This window comes from Amblyomma maculatum, chromosome 6 (assembly GCF_055883805.1).
Source record: "Amblyomma maculatum isolate TAMU_Amacu chromosome 6, ASM5588380v1, whole genome shotgun sequence".
NCBI classification, from domain to species: Eukaryota; Metazoa; Arthropoda; class Arachnida; order Ixodida; family Ixodidae; genus Amblyomma; species Amblyomma maculatum.
The window spans coordinates 39676286-39700059 of NC_139349.1; the positions used below are offsets into that span (position 1 = coordinate 39676286).

The 23774-nt window shown below is 46.1% G+C and overlaps 1 protein-coding gene and 1 non-coding gene across 2 annotated transcripts; one reads left to right on the top strand and one right to left on the bottom strand.

The window, feature by feature from the left end:
- Positions 1 to 278: 278 nt before the first annotated feature.
- On the bottom strand, positions 279 to 22517 carry LOC146185597 (disintegrin and metalloproteinase domain-containing protein 10-like). The gene is made up of 13 exons (XM_084607873.1): positions 22499 to 22517; positions 21307 to 21448; positions 20313 to 20431; positions 15811 to 16061; positions 15148 to 15585; positions 14839 to 15025; positions 14228 to 14421; positions 12882 to 13062; positions 12164 to 12326; positions 8002 to 8100; positions 6949 to 7139; positions 2909 to 3114; positions 279 to 455 (listed from the first exon to the last, which is right to left on the bottom strand). Exons 1-13 carry the CDS (start codon positions 22515 to 22517, stop codon positions 279 to 281), a joined length of 2367 nt encoding a protein of 788 aa, XP_084463999.1.
- TRNAP-CGG (transfer RNA proline (anticodon CGG)) lies at positions 1991 to 2064 on the top strand. The gene has a single exon. It is a non-coding gene; the product is annotated as a tRNA-Pro (tRNA).
- Positions 22518 to 23774: the final 1257 nt, after the last annotated feature.

Here is a 23774-nt window from a genome sequence, read left to right on the forward strand (position 1 = left end):
ATCATTGTGAATACTTTGACTTTCAGTAGAGACAAAATTTAACACAGACTTCTTATTGCACACATTTCGCTATAGACTGCTGATTCGAGAACTATAAACAATAGCACGATTGATATCCCTAGATTATCTTTTTGACATTTTTACTTATTTTACGTTCCTGTGTAAATACTGACTCTAGATATAGCAATTCCGCTGGGTCAGGTACACTGCACAGTTTTTCAACGCCCGGAATATTGGTAGTGAGAAGAGGGTGGCCTCTCCGCAGCAAGCACAGCCAATCACAGGCGCGTGAACTCCTTGAAAAAGGACACGGGGTGCCGCGCACTGTGCCCCAGGCTCATCTCCGGCGGCAGTTGCGGGTTGCTACTCGGCGTGTGCACAGCGCAGGCACGCACGAACACCGCTGTAAAGACTCCGCCTATGATGACCACCGCAAGCGTCAGGTACCAGTAACGCTGCAAGGAACAGCGCATAATAAGTTTTCTGATGCTCTTTTTCATTTTCAAGGGAAATTGCATCAAATCAGTTAATATTTCTGGATGATATAATGTACCTGAATTATCTGTTATAAAAGAAGTACATTTAAACTGGCAAATTTTTGCATCCCCCAAAAATGAACAAGATGCGCAGAAATCAAGATTGTTAGAAATATTTATCTATATATATATATATCTTAAAATGAACTAAGAGTGTCATATGCCCCAGTAAACAGTAGCAATGCTTTGGCGGCCAGTTGTCGGTCTTCTATCGAGCGCTTCATCATCAGGATACGTTCACGCTAATTTATCTTGAAGTCGTGTTCGAGACTGCATACGACAGATGCAACAAATGATGCTTTTTACCAACAGCACATGCTGGCAATGCGAGCTGTAGAATTTAACTTCCGAATAGATAGGTCCATGGTGGTCTTCGGTAACTCAAGAGCGTTCCGAAGCGTGTTATACATGCAGAGCTGGGTACTAAGTATGTTTATGCAACACGCTCGCCCGCACCATTTTTGTTAAAGCACTTCAGCTATTACGCAAATAGAGTCGCGCCCTTGTGTGACATTCTGTTCACACACACACACACACACACGCACACGCACACGCGCACGCGCACGCGCACGCGCACGCGCACGCGCACGCGCACGCGCACACGCGCACGCGCACGCGCACGCGCACACACACACACACACACACACACACACACACACACACACACACACACACACACACACACACACACACACACACACACACACACACACACACACACACACACACACACACACACACACATAAAGCGTTGGGGATGGTAATTTATGTCTTTTTTTTAATGTTTACTTGGATAATCACAGAAATTAGTAATGTTATCTGTTGAGGGGAAAGATAATTAAACACAAAGTAGAAGAAAAAACAACGTGCCGATGATGAGAACCGAACCCACGACCTCCGAATACCGCGTCCGGTGCTCTTCCAACTGAGCTACATCGGCCGCTGTCCCCCCTGCTACTTGCTTGGGTATTTATGTTGTCTGTATACGAACCTTGAGAGTGTTCACCAGCGCCACCCTCAACCATAGCGGCGGACGTGGAACGTCCTTTGTTACCGCCAGCGTCACGTAGAACGTGATCAAGAGCGAGGGCGAAAGCTGTGCTAGAACCCTCTTACGCTACCTATGGCTTCAAGACTGCCAGAACCGAGACCCCCGTAAGCTACAAGCAGATCAATTAAGGGGAAATGAGGGTGCTCGTTATAATACATGAAGGAAAGAAGCCAACAGTCGGCGAGGCCAAGGAAAGCGTTGGGGATGGTAATTTATGTCTTTTTTTTAATGTTTACTTGGATAATAACAGAAATTAGTAATGTTATCTGTTGAGGGGAAAGATAAATAAACACAAAGTAGAAGAAAAAACAACGTGCCGATGGTGGGAACCGAACCCACGACCTCCATGAAGGTTCGTATACAGACAACATAAATACCCAAGCAAGTAGCAGGGGGGACAGCGGCCGATGTAGCTCAGTTGGAAGAGCACCGGACGCGGTATTCGGAGGTCGTGGGTTCGATTCCCACCATCGCACGTTGTCTTTTCTTCTGCTTTGTGTTTAATTATCTTTCCCCTCAACAGATAACATTACTAATTTCTGTGATTATCCAAGTAAACATTAAAAAAAAGACATAAATTACCATCCTCAACGCTTTCCTTGGCCTCGCCGACTGTTGGCTTCTTTCCTTTATATATATATATATATATATATATATATATATATATATATATATATATATATACAGACACGTGTGTGTGCGCCTGCTTGCATGCGTGCGTGTGTATGTGTGGCGTTGAGGTTTTTGCAAGCTGTAGGGGGGAATCAGCCTTGTGGATTCAGCCGCGGCCGGTTCACGTAACACAAAAGCCTTCCGTCATTCATTCATTTCAGCGTACTTCCCTTGCCAATTTTTTTTTTTTCAGTCCGTCGATCGCCTTGTTACATGCTGTCCCCTTCAACCCGTTCCTCTTCGCCTACCGCTCTCCATCGCCTACCACAATCTCTTCGTCATCCCTCTTTCTCTTTGCCTCCCACATTGCCTCTATTTTTGAAAGTGAAGAAGGGTATTTCCTGTTATGCATTTTCATACAAGCCAATGACGGCTTCAGGTGGATGGAATGACAAATTTTCCTAACTCCGGGGCTCTAGTGCAAACACAAGAAAAACTCGAATATCGAATGCCGTTCTGCTTAAGATTTTCGAACCAGAAAGTTTGTACAGCAGGGAGGCTTTTTAAAGGCGCGAAAAACACAGGACAAACGCAGAGAAGATGACGGGGCGAAGCGTCCCGTCATCTACTCTGCGTTTGTCCTGTGTTTTTCGCGCCAGTAAATGTTAAAAATGTACTGTAACCAACTAGCCCAAAAACCAGACCTCACCAATAAGGCGCTGGCTCTTCCCTTGCCCCCGAAGACTAGCCGCTGCAGCCAGAAGAGGGTGCCCTCGGCGTCGATAAGGCGGCACTTCTGGAAGACATCACAGTATCCTAGCAGGTCGTAGCAAGGGGCGCCTGGTTGCATGCGCCGGCCGCAGTAGTCCTTCATGGTATCGAACGCGCAGGCTTCCTTGCACTCGCTTCCCGGCTCTGTAGCGTGCGGAAAGCGCAAACATTTTATCGGCACGTGCGCAAATAGCGCGGGGTTAACTAAAGACTACTGCGCTCTCGAGCCAAGGGCGCTTAGCTGCGAAACATGTCTGGAGTCGAAGGAACGGTGAGGCTTTTTTACGGCCTGCTGACTGAGAGGTAAGCAGGTTCGGCTGCTGACCTCTAGCACACGGCTTAGATATCAGCGGCAAAAGCCGCGTTTCGATAGAAGCGAAGATGGTTTTGATTGTCTAAGGGCTTAACGTCCCAAAGCAACTCAGGCTATGAGAGACGCCGTATTGGAGGACTCCGGAAATTTTGACCAACTGGGGTTCTTTAACGTGCACTGATATAGAAGAGTAAAGTGCCCGTGTACTGTGCGGTGTCAGTGCTCGGCTAAATTAACTGAGTCTAATCAATTGCGGCTTAAGTTAATCAATTGATCCAGTTTCGAAAGGTAAATTTTGCACATTTTACTTTACGACTTTGTCTTTCGTCAGCAGAGCGAAAAGGAGGAATAGAAATGTATACGTTACTGAACACCACCAATTTTCACTAGCTAAGGTGCACAGTTTTGCGGCGATTACGAAGTCGATGCTTGATGTTGTGAGAATGTTTACAATATGTTGTTTGTAGGGAAAAGGATAAGCCTGGCGAAAACACTGGCATAAATTTCTGGAATACTCTGAACAGTTAAGACACTCAGCTGAGCGAGGATTTTCCGAAAATGATTGCCTAACTAGCGGAAGGCGATGATTCCGGAATTTGCATCTGTGGAATTTTACCTACCATGTACTTCCCGTCGGTCCCCTCTTTGATTCTCTCACCCTTCCGCCGCCCCAGTTCAGGTGTTAGTGATGATTAGATAGCAGATACCGTGGCTGGCAAACATCTTTTTACTTCCGTTTTTTGTTTATTTGAATAAAACCACTTAATACTACTACTGTAACTTTGGAGCGGCTTGGGATCCGGCGTTCAGTGAGGAATAGGGCAAGGGTCCATCGAGCCAGACTGTGAAAGGGATAGCCCCCAGGGCACGACGCATCAGTATGTTTCGGGCTCTTGCAAAATGAGGCTGATCCGACTATATAAATTGCATCATGTAAACGCTGATCGTAATGTTTTCCCGTTTCATATCAAGTCCCTTTCTGGCCGCCTCGTCCTTGTTACTGCCCAGACACAGCAGCCTGGGCCATAACACGCAACCTGAGCCGTGACATTGGGAACAAATGGAAGGAGGCCAGTTAGGGAGGCACTGCCATTCTCTAAATTGTCCTTTAAAGCGCATCGAAACGTAAAAAAAATTAGGTTGATTTATAGGAAAGGAAATGGGCAGTATCTATCACACTTCTTCATGGACACCTGATTCGTACCGCAAGGCTCGGGAAGAGAGGAAGATGGGAGTGAAAGTGGAACAACGGAAAGAAGTGCTGCAGTGGAGGGCTGCGAAGTGATTTTGACCATCTGGGGACCTTTAACATGCGCTGAAATCGCACAGCGCACGGAAGCTTCCCGGTTTTGCCTCCATGGAAACGCAGATGTCAGCTGTCGGGTTCGAACCCGGGTAATCCGGTTCAGCAGCAAGTCGTCTTAACCACTGAGCTCCCGCGGTAGGGCAGCACCGAAACAGGGCAAACTATTTTTCAGACTAGCTGTACATTGGACGTCCGGATGATAAAGAACAATTTTTGTGGAAAGGAAAGAAATCATTGACTCTCACTTCTCTGTTAGCTAATAGGTCAGAGATCGAGGGATATGAAAGAAAGACGTGCCCAGGTAGAGGACTTCAGAATAGATTTCACCACCTGGTGATCATTAACATGCACTGATAAAACGTTAAGAGCACTCCAGAGGCTGCATTGAAAATATGCGAAAGCCTGAGAATTGCTACTCCACATGGTACATCGTGCGCCCGTTTCATTGATTTTTCTAGCAACACCGTGGCTCGTGCGGCACAGTGGAAATTTCTTTTCCTTGGCGCTCGTTCATTGCAGTGCGCCTGCAAGTGTGGGATCGACTGTACGGCTTCACTCCGGTTGCCTGGCGTTGTATAGCCAAATGACAATTTCATGCAACTTGACTGTTACGTCACCTTGCCACGTGATAATCTTAGTGATATTTGTAACCCATGGCTATCACTTTTGTGACCCAGTTTTGTGATCCGCGAGTGAGCACTTTTGTTTGAACCAATTTGGGACAATATGACTCTGCACTTCCCAGAGGATGAAAGGTTGAAATGAGAATTGAACCCACTGTGTGTCTTTATCACAAGTCAAGATAAGCTACTCTTAGGCCTCGTGGGCACGTTCATAAGAGGGAGTTTATATGTACGTCGGATGAACTTGTACTAAGCGTAGCAGTCTACGACTGTTTGCTAATGAGTATATGAGTGATAATAGAGGCACAGAGTAGAGGATTTGTGTTTAAACGTGTAGCAAAGTGCATGTATGGGCACGAAGAGCCGTTAACGCTGCCGTCGTACCCTTAAAGTCGGATCTTGTGTCCCCGATAATCTTTTTCGGAGCTCTTTCACATATCCAATGACTATTCTTGTCTATGTGCTTTAAAGAAGAACTAGAGGGACACTTCCGCTCTTCTTTAAGCGTATGACACGATACTGTCCTGTGGTCTTCTTTGATTACTGTTGTACTTCGATTGGACCGTTGGAGACGTGACGAAGGCGCATTCGCGAAGGGACACTCCGACGCATTATGGACGGAAGGAAGGAACCAACTTTATATTCGCGTTAGTCAGAAATTGATACCGTCACATCCAGAGTGCAAAAAGTATAGTCTCACAAGAGGGAAAAATAGGTCGTCACTTAAGACTCCTTGAGGCAAGTCTCCATCGCGATTACACGCTCTGCTTTTGGCGCCTTTTCTAGAAATTTTTAGGCCTGTAAAATGACCGCACGGTGGGATGTTATGCCTATAGGACGCCCTCAACGAATGTCGCAGGCACGACCACTTCACCACCTCACTAAGAATTCCTGCCAGCGTGCATCCTACGCCATGGGTGCTTCTGCTTGTGGAATGGCGACACTCCGCTGTCTCTTTCAGCCAGGTCATAACATTTCCTACATAGTCAATAGAATACAGTCGTAGGACACCACAGGAAAAACCACGTGATGTTCGCACAAACACGTTTCTGCCTGTTCCAAATCCGCGCAAGCGTAGCTTGCATGGCCTAGGCGGTATAGGGCGTCAGGCTCTCAAACCGATGATTGTTGGCTGAAATCCCACATAAAATCTACATATTTTTTTAGCCGAAATGAACTAATTTATAAATTCATTACACGCATGACGTCAAGTCTCACGCGAGCATTGTTGGTTGTTTGAAATTTTCATGCGAGGGTATGTGACTGTGACACGATCACCCTATCGACCAACGCGGATGTTTTGCTCGCTCCCAGCTACGGTGACGAGAGTTGAGCCAGCTGTACTTCGACATCGGATACTGGCAGTATAGCGTAAACGCGTACACGTAACTGTAGATAGAGTTTTAATATGTACAAATAACACGCTCAAGGGGCGCTTTATTGTACTGAGTCGGCCGTGGTTTTTTTTTCATAGGTCACTTTTTCATGTTTGTTTCGGCACGACAGTGCTTCAGAATTTCGCGGACTTTGCCACATTGTGCGCAAGAAGTAACGATATTTCTCTTTACTTATTCGGGTAAGTAGTTCACACCGATTCACGGATGTCATCACGCAAACATGAGTTCGAAATACAGCTCAAAGGCTGATTTTCTCTATGCACAAAGCCCTCGGCTTGTGCAGTGGCGTATGGAGCACAGAAATTGTGTTGAGCAGCTAGGAGCCCAGCTTGCACCCACCGTCCTCCCTGCAGGCGATGAGGCACATGTCCTCCATGCTCATGTCGGCAGCTGTCAGGTAGCACTCTTGCAGGTTGTACAGGCGGCACACCGACTGACTGCACTCGCCTCTCTCGCATAATTGCGTGGCTCGGTTGCACAACGTTCCGTCTGGCTTCCACTCCGACGGAGGACATTCTCCGCTGATGCCGCTGGATACGCAGTTAAGCGCCGAACAAAGGGATAACAGAAAAGAAAATTGCCATAAGAAACAATAAAACTCTATGGAAATGAGGGGCTCTTCTGTAACGAAGCCAGCACTCAGTGAAGCCAAGAAAGGCAAATCAGGGCGACGGATCTAAATAAAAATACGAAGAAATCTGAATTAAATATCAACGCTGTCGGAAGAAAATGACACTAAACGATAGAGAGCTTAACTTTAAAATGGGTAAATGAATACATTGACGTGGAGCAAGTAGTGACCGCAGAGGCAGAGGCGTAGCAATCGCGAGGGCATGATTAATACGAGATCAAGGATATCATGGAGTGTTGGTGGTAGGCACTTTCAGGTGATCCACAGCAGTTTCAATATTGGTCACCAGGTAAGTATAGGCATAACAGCTGAGCTGTGTTATACAGTATTGAGTTTTAGTGAAGAAGCGTTGGGGCCAGCGAAAAGTCTATTTTAAACCGGGGAAATCAACAACCTGTGGAAATGAAAATGATGATTGAACGTTCAGAGAAAAAAAGAGAAGCATGGGGCCTAAAAACAAACGAATATTGCTGAAATCTTAGTCGAAATCAAAAAAATCTTATCACTTGTAGGGTAGACATGAAAAGGAAAGATTCAATTGACTCTGCCTTTAAGTACCAATGTTTGCAGCCCCATGAGGGCAAAGGGCAGTGTTAAATATGGATGTGGCAAGTATCCTTGTTCTGTAGTGCACATAGTCATGCTGCTGCTGCTGCTGCTGATGGTGATGGTAAAGGTTGTCAGTTCTTACCGCGAAATAAATCTCTGTTGACGACAGATGTTGAGATTACTGAGAATTAGTATAAAGCTACAAAGGATACTCGCAGAAGGCCTCGAAGGTGCAATCATCTTCAGGTCTGCAGACCATCGAGGTGTTGTGAAAGTGGCATTGAGCGCTGCAGCAGGCACTGTTGCTGGGGCTGCGAAGCAGAAGAGGAAGATGTTCAATCTGTTGCCGCTCTTGAATGATCGTCTTAGGCATAAACACTTGTGTGGCTGGTAGCACACATGTTACCACTTTGAGCCCCCCTGCCCAGGAAGGTCCGGCAACTTTTATCATCTCCTGACGGAGTGCTCCCTCGTCCGTAGTCACATCACCACGCTAGCACTTCCACGCGATCGGATGAGAACCCTGAGCATACAGACCGTACGTTGATCACTGTGCAGCCTTCATTACAGTAACGTAGGACGCGCTCTCTTAAGACGCCCGTATAGCGCATCTAAATGATTCAGTGAGCTGCGTGTCCATATTCGCACGGGTCAAAAGCAGTCGCTAGGAAAACGGTGGTACGAATCTTATATATCAGGTAGACGTCGTGACAGTACCGTGAACAATTCGGGACGATTACGCTTTCTGGTAATCTCAATCATAAATATAGCATCCTCGCATAGGTGCGGCTCATACAGTGATGATACGCGCTTTGATAATGCTGCGAACCAATCAAAACTTTATTTCTTTTTTGTTTCTACAGCCGCCGGCTTGCGGCCTTATCACTGCGATTCTAGAGCACGCATCGACTATGTACTCGTTGTTTTGTCCATTTATTCTTTCATGAGAAGTAGCCTTATTTTCTTTGTCGCGCAAGATGCGCCGAGATATATCTCGAAGATTCCAGCTATTCGCGTGTGTTGTGCAACTTGTGCAACATCTTCCGCACAATACTACAGTTTTAGCCAAAACATCATCTATGGTATGTGAATGTACGCCCTAGAGTTTTGTTGGAGAGTACTAATATCGTTCCAAAATCTGGCTGCCGATCCCTTCTAGACCGAAAAGTTTGTGCACAGTGCTTTTCCACCGGGCACTGGTTCTTAAATGGTCTGTCGAATTACTGTGAAAGATCCCAAGTAGCTAAGTAAGCTGTAGTGTGATGTTTAAATAGAAGGACCTCTCCCGTACCGCTTAGCTGTAAATGGTGCCCAAAGTAAACTGTACTAACCCTGTACTCTCCGTTATAACCTTTCTTTCAAGAAGCGGATGGAATGTTCGCTTGGAGCAAGGCGACTGATGCGCCTTTGGCTTCATCACCAGGAAAAAGCAGAATCACAATACTTCCTAGGGAACGCGTCGCCCGTGATACCGAGTTAAACATAACAAAGAAGAAACGCATGCAGCTCCGGGGTCTTAAAAAGCAATTGTTTGAGTGCAAATGTCATTTCGAGCAGACCACAATTATGTAGAGCCCGGAAAAACAGCTTTACTAAAAAAGACGATTTTTTAAGTTCTCTTCCTGATATTAAAATTGGTGGATTGACTACTGGTAATGCAGGAACAGCAGTTTCGCTTTGTCACTTCATTAATGGTGCGAATGAAGAGTCTTGTAAGAAAGTAATCGACTTGATGAAAATGGTTTGGATAAATGACTGCACAGTTAAAGCGTGGAGTTGAGAGCTCGCATTTGGGATTATGTTTGAACGGTGCTTCCCTGAGTTGTCTCGGATCAGGTTCGTGCTAAGAGGGCTGGGCAGAAGCGAGATCAAAGGGAGTGACCAACACAAAGCAGCCACCACCGCCATGCAAGAATCCACAACTTCAGAAGTGATATAGGTCGCCTTTTCCGCAAAAACGTTGTTTTTTAACCAATCCTTTCGTTGACTGACTGCCTTTATCACCCTGCTTTAAAAACAAAACTTAGGACACTGCACCCGGAAGTGGCGCCTCGGAAATATGCGTAGCAATAATACCCTCTAGTTTATGTTTCATTTAATAGGACTAAGCTAGAGGTAGCAATTGGTAAAAGAAATACAGCATTGTGTACTTCCGACTACTCCACCTACGCCTGATCTCGAAACCGGGGAAAACCACTGGGGGCTCAGGCTCACGCATAATACAGGGATGTTCCAGGGACGGTAAGATATCTGGACCTCGCCCAGCTACTCCAGGAAGGGTAAGGTATCGTGCTCGCTCTGGTGTGTCGATACAAACTGGCATCGGTGTTCTGGTGTTTTATCTGTTGGTCTTGGATACTCTGGTAAGGGTTTCCTCTGCACCTGTGTCCAAGACGTTGTATGTACTCTGTGCTGCAATGGCATTAAAAGATGCATGGATTTTATGTCACAATCGGAATGTGACATTAAAACTGATTTTTGTTCCAGCACTGCTGCTGAGAGCATAAGGTGGCCCGCACTCTATTGCGGTGCATTCGGAGCCATCTTGACACGCAATCTCTGTGGTTCTGGACCACTCCTGATACCCCGAGGCGCTAGGATTTGGCAGTATCATTTTAAGCCTCTAGAAGTGCAAGGTGCGGCGATAAACGCGGACGACAGTAGTTGCATTGTGTCTAAACGAGAATGATCTTAAATCTGCGGCCCGTTGTTGTAAATTTCTCACGTGCGCGTTGTTTCGTTTTAGCTTCTGTGGAAGGCTAGGGGTTAGGAAAAAGCCTGCATGAAGAAGTAGTAATCTGGGTTGCAAAACGACGGACATAAAAGTTTTTAAGGCTAGAACGCGCTACACCTGCCGGGAAAAGGCAAGGAGGAAACGACTGCGGTTGAATGTTTCTCTACTTCGCAATATTTGTGCACTTATGGATTTTTATTTTATAATGGGATAATAATTTTATGTCCATCTTATTCAGAATAAGTTACCCTCCGCGAATGAGTGTTCCGCGAATCGCGCTGCTCCGCATGTGCTGTAGGTGTGATACCAGCGCGATGAGCGCATTTCCATGAAGGCGAGATGCGAAAACGTGCTTGAAGAAAACTGTATTCTCATTTTTTTTTGTGTTGCTCTCTTCATGAAAGTGTCTAAGATTGGTGGTTACGAGTCCGTTTTGAAGAGCATTTTCGCTTTTCGTTGATAACATTTTCACTGATAGCATTTTCGCTTTTACCGCAAGGAGAAATTTAGTATCCTCACTTGCTTTCAGTGCCATTCGTACAGTGTCATGCGATAAAATTAGTGACATTCGCTGCAGAAAGTACTGTACGTGAATGGAGCTCGGCGAAATAACAGCGCTGGGCTTAAATGCATCTATAACACTGCCCGTGCGCCGGCCACTTTTTCTCCGCGTGGTGAAAGTGTATGTACTGTGAAAGCTTGGCTATACTGGTGTAGCTCGAACTAGCTACATTTTGGAATAAGTATTTTAAAGCAGGACAGGTGTTGTGCAATACGGGCAGGTGTGCGCACTCCGTCTGTTACCACATCCGCCACGCAACATACGCTTTCAAGGTAGCGATGCGTTTATTTCTGAAGGACGTCGGTGGACCATTGGGTACCTTAGAGCTTGATTTAGGTAATTGGCGCAGGGACTGCGGAAGCCTATACGATGCACTAATTACATCATCCTGAAATTCGTTTCTTTTGTTGACCGAGGAAACACCTGCCGCAGACGAGTATATGCAACAGCTTCGCTTTTCAAGAAAAGTGGCGAGGAGGCAAGGTGCATTCCCAGTACGTTGCTGAGAGAGTTCTATTGTAAATGATACTTGATTTTTCCGCGCAAAAACATTCTGCCAAACTCGCATCTCATGAGGCGAGGTGTATCGAGGATCTGTGTAGCTGGTTTCTGCATAAAACCCACTTGCCGCATTATCTAGAAGGTTTGGTGTTATGCATCACTTTCCCGAAAATGTTCAGAGCTGCGAACAATCGCTTGTCCCCGGCAAGCCGTACGCACACAAGAAAGTGTTGCTGGCTATGTCGTTGAAGCGAGAGATCCCAGTTCCAGCGTTTTAGCCGACTTCATCTCGCTGCTCTTCTCCGATGGCAATCTTCGCGTGCAACAAAATTCTGACTGACAGAATAGTTTGCAACTGCACCTTTGTCATTCCTAAGAATGTGACATATTCTTTTTCGTTGATTGTTTGCAACGTCCAGACACTGGGGGCTTTTCAAATAGGACCCACGTTTCAACATGTCATTAAGCTGACGCAGAGTTCGCCATCTATTAGTAGCAACTAGTCCTGTCGCCAAATGTTTTTACGAAACCGGTACCTAATTTAGTTTAGCTCAGAGAGGAGGAAGTGCGAGCATACCTGCACACGGCGCCCGGCTTGAGTGTGCATGCCTTGCGCTTGGTCTCGCCGTGCTCACGCGCATAGCAGCACACGTCGACGCCGCAGTCTTGTTGCTCCAAGCCGCAGTCGCACTCTTCGCCGTTCTCTCGGATGGAGTTGCCGCAGAAAGGACCCCGGTACTCTAGGTTCACCAGGCAAATATTTATAGTATTACGCGGTACAGAAATATTCTAGTTCAGGGAAAGCATCTGTGTAATAATCTAAAATAGTTGCCACCCCGCATAAAACCAGTACCGATGACTCCCAAAGAGTGTGCCTAGTGAGAGTAGGTTTGATTATATGAATGAAAATTCACTGATGCAACTAGTTTGTTAATGCGTATATAATACGGTCGCGTCACCGAAAAGCCTGCGCAGGACATGTCCGCAGAACGTGCTCGGCGGAAGGGTTTGTCCGCACAACCAAAATGTGGCTCTCTGGAGCCCCAAAATTTGAAATGTACATAATAAAATTGCATGTACATAATACATACAGGCATCTCTCGAATCCCTTGCCTCAATACATACCTGCGCACACATTTGCGCACACATTTCGCATTAAGATTATCGTAATCGTCCTTACATTTTTTTGTCCTCTCCTCAGCTTCAGATTTAAAGTTTCCTGTCGATACACAGTTTGCATTACGTGAAATGTGAAACACCATTAGGATCGCCACTTCTCTAAAATGGAGCCTCACCCTGGAGACAGTTCGGTCGGGAGCCTTTGTTGACGAACATTTGCGCAAGGACGGCTGCAATGCTGCGCACGCTGCACTCTGAGAAGCGTCGGTTGTTGCGCTTGGTACCGCGCGTAGCGCTGTCAAACATAATGTAGTTGCCACCGGTGCCTTCAGGAACGCACTCCGGAAGATCGTCGTGCTGCACCGAAGATACGCACTGAGAGTCTTTATTTTGAACTAGACTGTGGTCATGCCATATACTGCTAACACCGTAAGCCTTCTTAGTTGTCCCGATAACCCCGCAAATAGAACGCATGCAGCGTTGTGAAGCCAAGAGCGCTTTCATAAAGACAAAGTGCTAGGATTCGCTTCATTTTAGGCTCGAAAAGCGGTCTAGGATCGTTAATACGATCATCGGCCACTAAAGGTGACAATACTTGCTGCTGTTATAGCTTCTAGAATTTTCCCTTTTAGTTAATTTTTTTTTGTTGGGGTGCGATCCAAGTTTTATTTTCTTTTTTTTTTTTTCAGTTTATAAACAGCCGATAGGCAGTGTACTGAAAGTTTGCAACTAAAGGAAGTATCAGATAAACAAGGAAGGCAGCAGATATAGTTCATGAAGTTGCATTTTATGCGTGGGTAACTTTCGATGTAGTATGCTAACGGGGTTTTTCTTCCTCATACACTGCTAAAATTGCGCACGCTTGATTTAGCCTTATGTCATTGCTCTGGAATATTATAAAACTAATTTGCTTCGCCTTTCTGTGTGTAGTCATCAGGGTGCAGACGATGCACAACCTGAAGACGTCTGTGGCTACACTTCAAAAGGGTTAGAACTAAGCTCGAGTTGATGCGGCGTACAGTGCAACTCCGTGATCTTTCAAGATCCGAAATTGTCTGAGTAGGCCGTAGGCTGCAAGAATTTATGGATGCGGTAGCTACGGACAGCAATTGGTTCGGTGAAGTTCAAGTACCATGATCACGAACCTGAACTTATGAAATTATTCGCGGTGCGGTAATCGAATGTATCCAAATAGTCCGCTGTATTCTCTGCTCATTAACCTGAAAAGTGTGGGGCGAAAATTATTCTTCTCGATTTTCTATAAAGCATACATTTATTACACATGAGTTCATTGAGATTAGTTGGTTTTGACGGGGGACACATGGAGTGGCAACATAAAAAACGTATTTGCCTCTGCGCGTTTTGCCCGAAGTATTTTGGCAGCGTCTTGGTGCCTGTCTCCAGTATACAGCGGAGCCTTCTGAGAAATAGCTGGCGGACATTTTCTTCTTCGATGAGCAAGAGTTATTTGGATTACTCGGCCTCTGGTAATATCGTTATCACTAGAGTGATTGGGACTTACTGCCGCGCCGAAGTTATGCCCGAGTTCGTGGACGAAAGTGACCTCGGAGACTCGCTGCGGCACGCGCATGCTCCTTCGGAGGAAGGTCACCAGGCCCGTGTTAAGGCTGAGCCTTCCGAAGTAACCGTTGGTAATGCTGTCCACGAAAACAGCCGCGTTGCCCTGGAACCGCTCGCAAATGCCGCCTGAGGATTCTGCGCGAAAATACGTTTGATTGAATGCTTGGAGTGATATAACTGGTCCATATCGAAAGTCATCGCACGGTTTCATTCAGGACTTTCCTGTGCGGTACAGGAATTTTCTGTAATAGCACACAATCCTGTATCCCTGATCCTGTACAATAAGCCTGTATACAATTTCCTGTATGAAGTTTATATAGGATTTCTCAGTACGGGTGCGAAACGCTGACATAATGTTAAAAGAGAAAAATGCAGAGGACTAACAGGGTGCATGAGGAGTGGGTAAATAACAGAGCCCTGAAATGATGCCAAGAGAACACCATTTTAAAATGACAACTTTATGGGTGTTCGTGTTCTGACAACGACCTCAAAGACTGCATCAATGTGAAACGTTCAGAGTGGCCGACATGAAGTAGCGGTTAGCTGGCTGACCCTCGGCCATGAAGGCGAGGCCTAGCGTCCCTCCGGGAAATTCGCGGTAGGTCCAGAGGTACGAGGCGCAGAAGCCGTCGTGGTTTTGCTTGGACAGCTCATGAAGCACATGTGGAGCATCGAGACTATCCTTGCAGAAGGGGTTCGTCAGTGCCGACGCTCCTTCACAGGTGCTAGAGTCGTTGATCTGCAATGCATCGCAAATGGCTCAATAATTTGCCTTCCAACTTGGAACATACACGAAAAGCGTGCCAAGAAACAGCTCTGTCAACTAATTTTACTTTCGCAGTGACCCATAAAGGTTCTCACCACGAGTCGCTGAACCTCGAATCTGATGTCGGTGATGCCGTTGAAATTTGTGCTTCCAAATATGTCCGAGGCGGCAGTCACGTGCTTGAAAACCATGCTGGTCAATTCCTGGCGGACTCTCAACACCCCTCCGTCATCGGCTCCCTGCCACGAAGCCACCGCCTCGAACAGCGTGTGGTCGATGGCGATTTCCAAGTTGCACACCCGCGGCACGTATGTCTTACGGAACTGCTGAGACAAACCAAAGACGTTTCGATGGCGCGGCGCTGACTGCGACATGTATCGATCCTCTGTGTCGTGAGCTGCGGCGTTCCTTTTAATCCTTCCGGTGATTGAAGTCGCCTCCAGATTGGCATCCGGCAGAGACCGCTTTCGCTGGTGGTGCTTGGAACGCTGCTGGGAGGAAAGGAGACAGGCGATCTTATTGAGGTGTGTGCCCTGCAAGGAGAATATTGAGGGACGCGGACGGAAAAAGGTCGTTTTTAGTGACGTTCCCAAAGGACAATAACAGTGGTCGACAGGTTCATTGGCACATAATCACGCTGCGCGTGTCATTGTGATTAGTTCCGGCCGTCATTACCTTTCTATATGCTGCACACAGCTTGCGAAACGGGCTATAATATTTTCTTTATTCTGTGGACTGTAGCAGTCAGTTCGCCGTACCCGGTTTTTATCTCGCCTGTAGCGGCGCTTTATTCGGTCCAGGGCGTCCTTACTGGTACCGTAAAGACCACAGCGTCCACCGGCGAAGCTCACATCGCGTGCCGAGTAGATTAGTGAGTGGAAGGGCACAGAGACCGGGAAGAATTGGCCGGCGCGCTCCACGTAGAATTCCTCGCCCTCATGAGGCATCGAGATGCTTCCGCTGAACACGCCGCCTATGATGGACCCGACGACACGGCTTCCAGGTGCACCTGGAAAAAGTGCTGTGTTCACTTTTTAAGATCTTCATCAGAACTGATTTCGCGTCCCCTAAAAATCTCAGTGGAGGCAGATTACTGCTTCAAATTCGTAACATGTGCAGCGAATCTTACGTCAATTCACGTTTTCTTGCTGCCGATCAATAGGGAAAACACTGACGTAGATAAATAAATCAGAGGATTTTGCTCTTTAGGCAGTTGGCTATTTACGGGATCATTTGCCTGCACACTACGCAGAAGAGCCCCGCCGGGGTGGCGCAGTGGTTACGACGCTCGACTACTGTGCCCAAGGAAGCGGGATCGAATCCCAGCCTCGGCTGTTGCGTTTCGATGGAGGCGAAACGGAGTGGCCGTGTGCTGTGCAATGTCAGTGCACGTTAAAGAATCCCAGGTGGTCAAATTTTCCGGAGTCCTCCACTACGGCGTCTCTCATAGCCTGAGTCGCTTTGGGACGTTAAACCCTAAAAAACAAACAAGCAGAAGAGTACTGACACTATATTTTAAACAAAACTTGTTTACAAATTTAGCATTTACTTATAGAACAAAGTTTTGGAGTTTCTGCATCACTCGGTGAGCTCTGCGACAGTGATTCCTGAATGAGCATATTGGGCAAACTGTACTGCTTCAAAGAATCGGCATGACAAAAGCAAACATTTTATACTCAAAGTTCGTTTTTTAATAAGGCTATAAAATCTGGGTTCAATGCCAATGGTCAAAGTAATCCTGTTCGTACAAGATTTAAAATGGAGCGGTTTTCGGGTGGGTGACAACAGGAGCAGTTAGACCGACTTGATGTTTCTTGTCTAAGTTTTCTGTTCTAGTGGCGTATCAGAGGAAAAATAAGTAACTGTTAAGCTGGCTGGTACTCTACATGTTTAATTCATAGTTATGAACAAAAACAATGGCAGGATAGTTTGCGTATGTACACGAGGGCGTCATATTAGTATTTGTTTTAACACAAACACACACTAGGACCGCAGCGTAGCTGGTTTTTCATGGAGACGAAAAGCAAGCCACCCTTGTGCTGTGCGATGTCTGTGCACAAGTGGTGGAACTTTCCGGAGTCTTCTACTACGGCGTCTCTCATAGCCTGAGTCGCATTAAGACCGTAAACCCCACAAACCATAACAAACCAGCGAAGGAGAGGGGCCCACCACACGCTTCACTAGGACTAACCTCAGAAACAGCACTCGTAGTTGTTAGTTAATAAGCATTAACTAATGAATCTTTATTAGCTAGTAGATCAAACCGTTACTGCTCAGCTAGGGAGCACAAGGGCTTTAAACGAAATTTCCATGATCTAGTTTTTAAAGAGGAAAAGGAAAGAAGGAAGAAAGAGGGCGCAGCGAGTGATTTTTGCGGTGTCCTCATTGCTTCGGAAAAACACTGAAAAAGGGCATCTAGTGAAAGAAAGAAATTGTTTTCATGGAGCCATGATTCGTCATATCTTGGAAGGTATTCCCAAGAATAGCTCTTATCCTTGCGCGCTCTCACCTAACAGCGTACAAATTCATAATTTTCAATATTCTTATTGCCTGACCGAATATGTAAGCCGCTCGGCCACTTCATCTCAATAAACTTCGGCCTTTCACTCCAGCAGTCCGTTAGTCTAGAGCCAACAACGTAAATGCTTTGGAGGCTCCGACACTTATCGTCGAGCACGAGTTGGTCTGTCTCTGGAGTCTGCTCGTGTTTGCAAAGGAAATAAAGAAGACGCCGCATGAGCTGTACGTTATCGTACGACGAGTCCCGAAGCCGCTGAAGAGGCTTTTACCCACTACACTTTGGCAGACTTCAAATACTATTTCCGTGCAAGACATAACCTAAAGAAGTCACCGCAAAAAAGCATCATATTCTAAAGCATCGTTGTCTAAAACTCGCGACGTATTCTACCAACTGACAAGAAGAGATGTTTCGCAGCTCCTTATCACTCAGTACATAATAAAACATTACTCTACACTAATGGCGTTACACCGGCTATACTGGATATACTGACACGATTATTCGGCTGCTCGTATAATTGTTTTTAGGCAGTTGGGGCGGTTAACAGAAGGAGGTGGCGAGTGGGATGATCCATCATCGGCCACCACAGACGATGAGGGGTGAGGCATTCGCTTCCGAAGTTTAACGGGCGTTGACGAAGCGCAATGCTCAGTATGGTATGCAATCTTTGCTGCATGAAGTGCATTGCGTGCTGCGGCGCTGCCTTTTAAGGCGAAAACATGTTACATCTATGGTTGCACGAATTCGACAGCTGGCGCATCACGTCGCATTTCGTAGCGCATCACGTCAATGAAATACGCCAACATTTATATGTAGCGCATTATCTGTGGCGCGAAGTTGGCAGAAAGCGATGTCGAATATTTAAGGCGAAGGTGGCGTTTTTGTTGGAACAGGTTTTCATTTATTGTTTTCTGCAGCCTTTTTATCATAGAGGTGACAGTAGCATATCGAATTTCGTAGAGCATTACGATAATACAATGCGCCACCATGCAGCGCGCATTGTCTGTAGTGCGATGGTGGCGGCACATGATGTCGCATATTGAAAGCGAAAGAGGCGCTTCGATGGAAATAAGTTTCCATTTTCTTTTTTCATGCTTTCCGGCTGGCCGTCGACTGCTGTGTGGGAGAGGATAGCGATAAGTACAAAGGGGTGCTCGGCGAGTGCACTCCGCCCGTGCTAATGGCCTTTAAAGCGATGCGACCGGGATTACATATGCGCGGCGAAAGTGGACTTACTCCTCTCAACCAGTGCTGCCTGGCGCATTAATGCGATGCGCTTTCCTAGCGCATTACCCCCCGGCTACATGAACGCGATGCGTTAGACACAGGATGCGATGCTATGCGCCAGTAGTCGCAATCTCGCAAAGACTGCTTAAGGCTCGTCAGATGCGAAACCCGTCATCGGAAATCTTGCATGCAAAACGTGTCCGCCAGAAGTGGTGCCATTTGTGACGTCGCATGTTGAAGTTGAATGTGTATGAGTGGGTTGTAATTGAGTAATAAAACAGTGAGCGGTGTAATATGATGTGATGAATAAGTGATGATGTCATGCTAAGCATAATTAATTAATAGATGGTAAATAACAGAAACAGAATGATACTTGCCACGTGGATAATGACAAGTTATATGAAGATAATGAAGGTGAAAATAATTTGGTGTAATTAAAGGCAACCACGGGCAAGAATTAATTAGTGATAATTAAGACATAATGAATGCCGATAAATCATACATAACGAGTAATGATAAGATCAATTAAAGAATGACACTGCGGGTGGTTAATTAGCGTAATGTGTGGTGATATTATGTGGCAAGATATCATACCAAAGCCGCGTGACGAGGTGACATCATATAAATGCACGAGACGCACACATACACAATGGGCTCGAAAAGTTTGTCGTATGACTAGATGACTTCATACCAACGTTACGACACAAAAAGTCTTACAAAAAAGTCAGAAAAGGAGGAACTTAGTAGCACAAAGGATTAAGCGCACACTTGCGAGTCGCGAAAAGCGTGCGAGCGACTGTCGCATGCAACCAGGAAGCCACTCAACTCGACCGAAGTTTACACTTGCAAAGGTGACCCGCGGGTCGCTTTCCCGAATTAGTATCATACGGAACGTGATTTGTCAATCTCGCATCTTCACCAGTAACGAAAAGTGGTATGCAAAACGAAAATTTCGTTCACTTCAGCTCAATCTCTGATTGGTTACCGGTTCGCAACCAGCATTCGCAAAGCTGGAAAATCCGGAGTGCTCGAATGGCCTGTGACTGTCGCTTTTCGACCAAAGCGGTCGTAGAACCTCTGCGAGTCGCAAGTGTGAACAGGCCTTTAGTCATCGCAGCAGCTTATGCTTTTGAATTTATCCAATGTTGCAGACGGCAGTGATCTCCAAGCTTTGACTTTGAATGCGGCGATCATTGGACTTCTCCCAACTGCTGAGGAGACATTTTCCGTGGCGATATAAAAGCTCCTTGATAACAATGGGGGTGATGCCACATTAATTTCAATGCCATTCTAAGCTAGGCGCGCTGACCAGCTGCGGCGGGTGACATATTTCTGAAGCTGTCGCAGATAAATTAACATCTTTTCAACGGGATAAACTTGCCGCGTTGTTTGTGAGGCTGATGTCAGTGAAGCATGTGCCTTGATCGTTTGTGCAGTATGGTTATGAGCTACAAAGATTAGTTAGAAGAAGATAAAGACGTCGTCTTAGTGCACTCTTGTAAGAACAAGCCTTACCCGTGACGTGGCCCGAATAGAGATGGTCGAGTCTGGGAGGCACTGAACTTGATTTCACCTGGAGGGTGAAGTTCTCGGAGAAAGCGGAACTGTCTTGCTGAAGACGCAGCCTGAACTCTCTGGAACATACGGCGAAACATGTTGCGTCGTCGCTAAGCATCGGCATGTAATCGTTCACGATCGCAGCAGCCAGGAAGGTAGTTTACCCACTGAGATGGAGGTCAAATGCTAGCAACACTTCATTAACAAAGGATAATGAAGACTGGATTGTTAACCAGCAGTGTCTTTAATACCCCTCAGACCATTTACGAAGAAGTACTTTCAAATTAAGACGTGGCGACAAAATTCGAAGGATAGAACACTAACAGTATGGTGCTCCAAAGCCTGGCATAGTTAATTCGTTGAGTTCTATAAAACGACCACCATGTATCACTTAAAGTGAAGACTGAACCAACTGGAGAACTGGAGATATTAGGGGGTTGCATGAAGTCATACTTCAACCAGTTTTGAACAGAGTGTGAGATGTTTCCTGTTCACGCTGTTATTTTTTTCCATCTAAGTTAGCACTTCAACGCACACTGAGCTAACACTATTTCTGAAGTGGGACACCTGGGGCAGGCAGTGATTTAAGACGGTCGAATGAGGCTTTAAAAGACGAACCCATGGATATTTATGAGAAAAGCAAGCAAAATAAATACTTCCTTACAGGGACTCTCGCACTCAACGTCGTATCTTAAGCAATTCATACATGTAAGCTAGTTTTAAGGTTTTAATTGTAGATTTCAGGTCGAAGTAAGTGCCTCCTCACGAAGATGAAGACATGACGGATGAATTGGAGGGCTATGGATGTCTCGTACTTTAGGAGCTGCTGTTGGGTAAGAAGAGCGGAAATCGAACGTAGGAAGGGTTGGATAAAATGAAGGTGCTCTAACTGTGTCGAGCCCTTACTGGGCAGTCCAACGCGAACCTGTGGGGAATTTCCGGTAATGCTCACCTGTTGTGTGCTCTGAATGCCAGCTGGACGCTGCGCATGGATTGCTGATCCGCAGTCGAGCGCTTCCACCTTCCGCTGGTACTGCGGATGGGCTCGTACGAGAGTGGCTCATAGTAGAGCACGAATTCGTTGAGGACACGAGCTGCGGAAATGAACAACAACAACAACAACAACAACAAAAGATCTTTCTCCAAGAATTGTATTTGACATTACATTTTTCGGACATTCAAGCGTAGTAATTTTAACTTTTTCAGACATTCGGACACTAACTTTTTCGGACATTCAAGCGTAGTGGCGTTCTTCATGTACAGATGCGGCCAAAATATTTCGGAGCCCGCTTGTGGTGTTCAAAAATTTCTCACGCGTTCTGTTGCAGAGGTTTGATGGCTACCTAGGAGCAAATGCATATGCAAGCGCATCAGCTGTATGTGCTAAGTATAAGGTACCTCTTAAATTTCGCTAGGTAACGCGTGACAAAAGTTTTGTAGCTATGCTCCGTGATAGTATGGCCGGGATTTTACCGAGCACTTCCTTAGTCTTTTTTTTTTGTTTTTTTTGATACGCGAGATTTCCCAGTCAGGCGCCGGTTATTTTACTGAGGAGCATCACTTAATTAGTTCATAGCTAGAAAATAACCCCTTGATACAAAACGGTTTCGCGAACCGAAACAGCAGGTGCACTCCCTTATAAAGCACACACGCCGTAGGAGGCCATGACTGGATTGGGTTGCAGGAAGTTTATAGATAAAAAAAATTATTAGAATAAAATTAGCACCATCCCCCTCGCCGCCCTGTTACTAATGACGAATTTAAGTATGAGCACAAGAGGCCGCTAATAGTCGGTAAATGTGTTGCAGGCACTGAGCTGCCTCCTGCTATTGTTCGCTCTCGTGGTAGCCTAAACCTGAGCAGGAAGTACGGCGAAGCAGTACAGTCCACATTTACGTCCTAAGTAAACATAATATTAGTTAAATTGGTTACTGCTGGATTTAAACGAACGCATGTACCGGATAAAAACACTTTTGAAAAGCACTCATATTCAGTGCGATTCCGGACTGAAAGGTGTAGAAATGAAACGCGCATTGAATCTTACCTGGGTAAACAAGGGAGGCCATCCAGGGGAATGTCACAGCTGCAAAGTAAACGGTTCGATAGCCTACCATCAACAGCTCACGGAGGACAGCAGCCCTTACGAGTCTTCTTCTTCTTCATGTTGGCCTCTTGAAACAATGCGCGGGCTTCGGCGTTCTTATTTTGCTTTTTAATCCCTTACATGGCCGACTGCCGCTGGTACAGGTACATAGGTAAATAATAAGCGCACAGTAAAACCACGCAAGGAAGAAACATGCTGTGAATGAGCAGTGTGAAATAGAAATTATCTGTCATGATAATACATTAAACAGCTGTATTGTCTGGTAGGTGCTACATTTGTTCTTCGCTTTTTTTTTTTTTCAGGAGCTTTAACATTCAACTACGACGTCTTTAAACCTTGAAGGTAGGGAGGGAGTATGCTTTAGTAATAAAATTACAAGAGTTAAATGCTGCTGAACCAAATATTGAGCGAAAGCATTAGCTGCGGGTGACCGAGGTTCTTCTTCTCTTTTTCTTCTTCCTCAGCCCACATATAAAGCCCCATTTTAATAAAGCCGTATGAACATGCCTTAGTGGCCTATAAGGGTAACGTGAATGCCAGGGTTCTGTCAGGCAGATTCTGACATAGCCGTCCCATGTGAAACGAGAGACCCAAGATGGCAGCTCTTGCCAGCCCATCTCTCGCTTTTATGTCACGTGGGGTGTGACGTCACGCGCTGCGCCACGGCTGCGACCGCGCTACGCCGACCGCTTGAGTTCGTAGCCCAGCTCTCACCCTAGTGTCACGTGGGTAAGACGTGGCTACCGGCCGCGCTACGCTGAAGGTTCGAAACCTAGAGTTAGTATTGCTGTCGCTATAAAATGGAGCTGGGACAAAGGTCTATTCAAGGGAAATGGGTAGGTCAGGGAGGTCACAGTTTGGCGCCATTGCCTGCCTCACGCTGGCAGCAGAAAATATAAGCCGTGGAACAGCCGCTCGCTTGCGAAGGTGTATATATAAGCTGAGAATTGCGGCGAGTCTGTAGTACTATGCTAAGGATGAGGCAACAACGCTTACTGTGAGCGCTCGCTACCCTCGCCTGCAAGCCGAATCTACTCATTCTGCCGACATCAGTCGCCGCGAAGAAGCGACACGTAGGAGAGATGAAGCTGAGAGGGATGGAAACTAGTGAAGAGCGAGAAGAGAGACTTGCAAATCGACGACGCAAGGCAGGTGGGAAGAAGGTGCGACAGGAACAACAACAAACGAAAAACGATTCGGTCTTATCCGCAACTACTAATGCTTTAACTTTGTATATCCCGGCTTAGCTGAGTTAAGTCACTGACAAATTATTTTGTATACCGAAAAAAGCTTAACTTCGGAGAGGCACTTTGAAT